The sequence below is a fragment of the Physcomitrium patens genome, chromosome 10, assembly GCF_059467195.1.
Source record: "Physcomitrium patens ecotype Gransden chromosome 10, ASM5946719v1, whole genome shotgun sequence".
Taxonomy (NCBI): Eukaryota; Viridiplantae; Streptophyta; class Bryopsida; order Funariales; family Funariaceae; genus Physcomitrium; species Physcomitrium patens.
This window is the reverse complement of record NC_143419.1, coordinates 13,146,015-13,149,034: the sequence shown is the minus strand read 5'-3', so window position 1 is coordinate 13,149,034 and position 3,020 is coordinate 13,146,015. Positions and strand designations below refer to the sequence as shown.

The window sequence follows — 3,020 nt, the reverse complement described above, 5'->3', positions numbered from 1 at the left end:
GCCCTAATTTACAGCAAACACTGCAGTCCTCAACTTCCTCAACTTCCTCAACTTCCTCAACTTCCTCAACTTGGTACCAATTCTGACAAAAATATCCTTTTTTCCCTTCATTGTCAACCTTATATCAACCTCATCAACATTTAAAAAAAGAAGAAAAAAACACAAATTTGCAGTACAGAACAAGACCCAGGCATCCATCAGCAAAGAACCCAACTCTTGGAACTACGGAAAAGGTTGAAGTTTTATTAATGAAACCTGCAGCGATGGGAACGGGCACTGTACGCTGTACACTTTGTAACATTCTACAGTAGAAGAAGAAACGTAGGAAGAACAGAATACTTGATTCGAATGCATGAATTCTGGCAAATTGACCGATCTAGTTCCAAACCTACACAAACTGAGAACTCCGAAGCTGATACCACCACAAACAAACATGGAACTGCAAGGGAGCGGTGTGACCGAAAGCGGTGAAGTTGTGTGAGTGTGTTGCTAGTTTGCAGTCACATGGTGAATCAGAGATCTAGAAGTGGGAGTTATGTCTGGACCCAACTAGCTCCATCAATGAAGGTCATGGAAGAAAGTGCAACAGCTTGCGACTCTGTGAGCTCATGAGACCAGCCATATCGTTTGCTCTGGTCGGCCCCTGCTCCGGTGCACTTGTATTGGCCGTAGAACACCGTCCTGCAATGCACATTAGCGTGTTAGTTGCAGTGGAAGAATCAGGCTGGAGCTAGTAGTGTGTTCTAGACATGGAAAAACATGGGCGAATGTTTCATGGTTTGGCTCACTTCTCCCTGCTGCTGTCTCCCCAGTTGTGCCATCCCTCGGGTCGAATGATGTCCGCTATGTTGCAGTAGATGAAGACGATTCGGGAGTTGGGACCCCACGCGCGTCCCAAGTAGATGGGTCCACTGCCTGTGATTGTGCAGCCCACGAAAGAGAAGCCTGTACTGGTGTCGCCTGTTCTCTTCTGCGCTGCTATCGATCCGCTTCCCGGGTTGGCTATGGAGTGCAACTGACAATTCTGCGCATTGAACAGAATACGAAAGCGTTAATTCTGGTTCAGGGTTCGCTCTTGAAAAGGTGCTTGATCGTTCAATTTGTGACGAAGATGATATGAGTAGATTGCATTTCAAGCTGGATATATATATATATTTTTTGTGGCGATGATTTTACTGCTAGGGCGAGGTGACACCTTGTAAAGCGATTGCCCGTCTCCACAGATGAAGTCGATGCTGCCTGGTGAATCCCACAACCATGAAAACGTTGGTTCAAGTTTTCATGAGAAGAAGAAAAATAAATATTTTCAGTAGTTTGAGACGTTGTAAGGATTTGTTTCAATATGCTGAAAGACAGTGATTAACATACCTTCTATGTAACAATCCTTGAAGTAGTGACGGCCCTTTTGATCGTAGAGCGTGTCTTGAGCGCCTATAAAGGCACAGTTGTAGAACGCTCCTTTGTCGCCTGAAATTCGAAGCGCTACAGCTTGCTTGTTGACAGCGCCTCCAGGAGGGGCAGGAGCCGAGTTCTACAGAGATTCATGAATTCCAACAATCATATGTGAGGTGGACCTTCGATCGAATCGCTCACCAATAGAACATTTTCATGAGGAGGAATCTGTTGGTGACAGTGTGAATCTTTCCACTAGCGAATGAAAGCATTCAGACTCGGCTAAATTTCAACATTCTTGTAATCTACCTTGAAAGTTACGCCTCTGGCAATGAAATTGTCGGCAAGGATCGTGACTGAGGCACTGTTAGAAGTGCTCCCTGCTGAACCCGCAGTATCATCGTAAACAATTACCGGATTGTTAACACCTTGGAAAGTGATCGTCTTCCCCTTCAGTACTGTTACCTTCTCCCTGCCAAAGCAAAAGTACTTGACAATAAGTAGAAGTACTAGGAAGGTCTCTGAAAAACTTAAAAGCCAATTCTGCAACCATAACTGCAAGCGGAATTCATCACAGGCTTGTTTGCATGTGATCTGCGATGAGAGCCCACACGATGGTCGAAAAATTGTGAGAATTCTGACCGGTATGTTCCTGAATTAATCTGAATGATGGTCCTAGATCCCCCGGAAGCTGCATCATTCACAGCAGACTGCACCGTCTTGTACCCCCCAGCGCCTACCACAAGAGTATTAGCTGCAGCAAGAGTACCACCGTTGAAGTCTTGAAAAGTCATCTCAGCTGTATCTGCCGTGATGTGAGCCTGGTGATTCTGCTCCATCGTTGCAACCCAGGAGAAAAAATCCTTTTCCACTGCATCCCGGTTGATCGTCTTCTTGGGGTCAGCATGGGCTGCCCCGACAGTCACCAGCACTAATCCTCCACAATGAAGCCACAGACATAGAAGGGTCAGCTGAAGGTTGGCAACCCGATGAGTCGCCATCACGTGTGATCAAGCTTCGACCAAACGCGCTTCCACAAGATTGTCAAGCTTCTTCAGCTCACCACCAAGAGCCTAGAGTCGAAGCTGAATCGAATTCCAATGAGTTTCTGAAGATAAATATACTATGTTGCGAGGTCGCTGTTGCATGAACCGCACCGATACTCATCAGCACAACTATTCTTTAATTGACACGGAGATGGTCCTTGAGTGTGGGATCGATTCGCTATTTGCCACAATGACTGAGGACTGTTAGTGCTGTTGACTCCGTGGCATGAAACGTCGCTTTTCTAAAGTTAGCGCCGAAGCCTTATCCAGTACCCATGGCATAGTGATTTTGGAAACATAATTTTCATCAAAATGTTCACCAAATATATTCTGGTTGATTCCAAGCTTCTTTTTTCACTTTGAATTTCTACGCAAAGCATTGACGTAATTCATTCGGAGCCGCTAAGATCAAGCAACCGCATGATGCTTAGTGCCTCGCCATGGTCAAGCCACCACCAGTGCCAAAATAATATTCCTACTTGGTTGACGTTAAGTACTGAAGGCTCTATTAACACGTCATCTCTTAGACTTGGAGCTTTGAAGCTCAACGGTATATTTTATAAATTATAAGTTGATGTTAAG

The 3,020-nt window shown here is 45.3% G+C and overlaps 1 protein-coding gene across 1 annotated transcript; it reads right to left on the bottom strand.

Moving 5' to 3' along the window:
* Positions 1 to 223: 223 nt before the first annotated feature.
* LOC112287289 (putative pectinesterase 15) lies at positions 224 to 2,471 on the bottom strand. Its single transcript, XM_024530168.3, has 6 exons — positions 2,035 to 2,471; positions 1,702 to 1,864; positions 1,369 to 1,531; positions 1,196 to 1,239; positions 789 to 1,024; positions 224 to 681 (listed from the first exon to the last, which is right to left on the bottom strand). Exons 1-6 carry the CDS (start codon positions 2,391 to 2,393, stop codon positions 534 to 536), a joined length of 1,113 nt encoding a protein of 370 aa, XP_024385936.1. The 5' UTR covers positions 2,394 to 2,471; the 3' UTR covers positions 224 to 533.
* Positions 2,472 to 3,020: the final 549 nt, after the last annotated feature.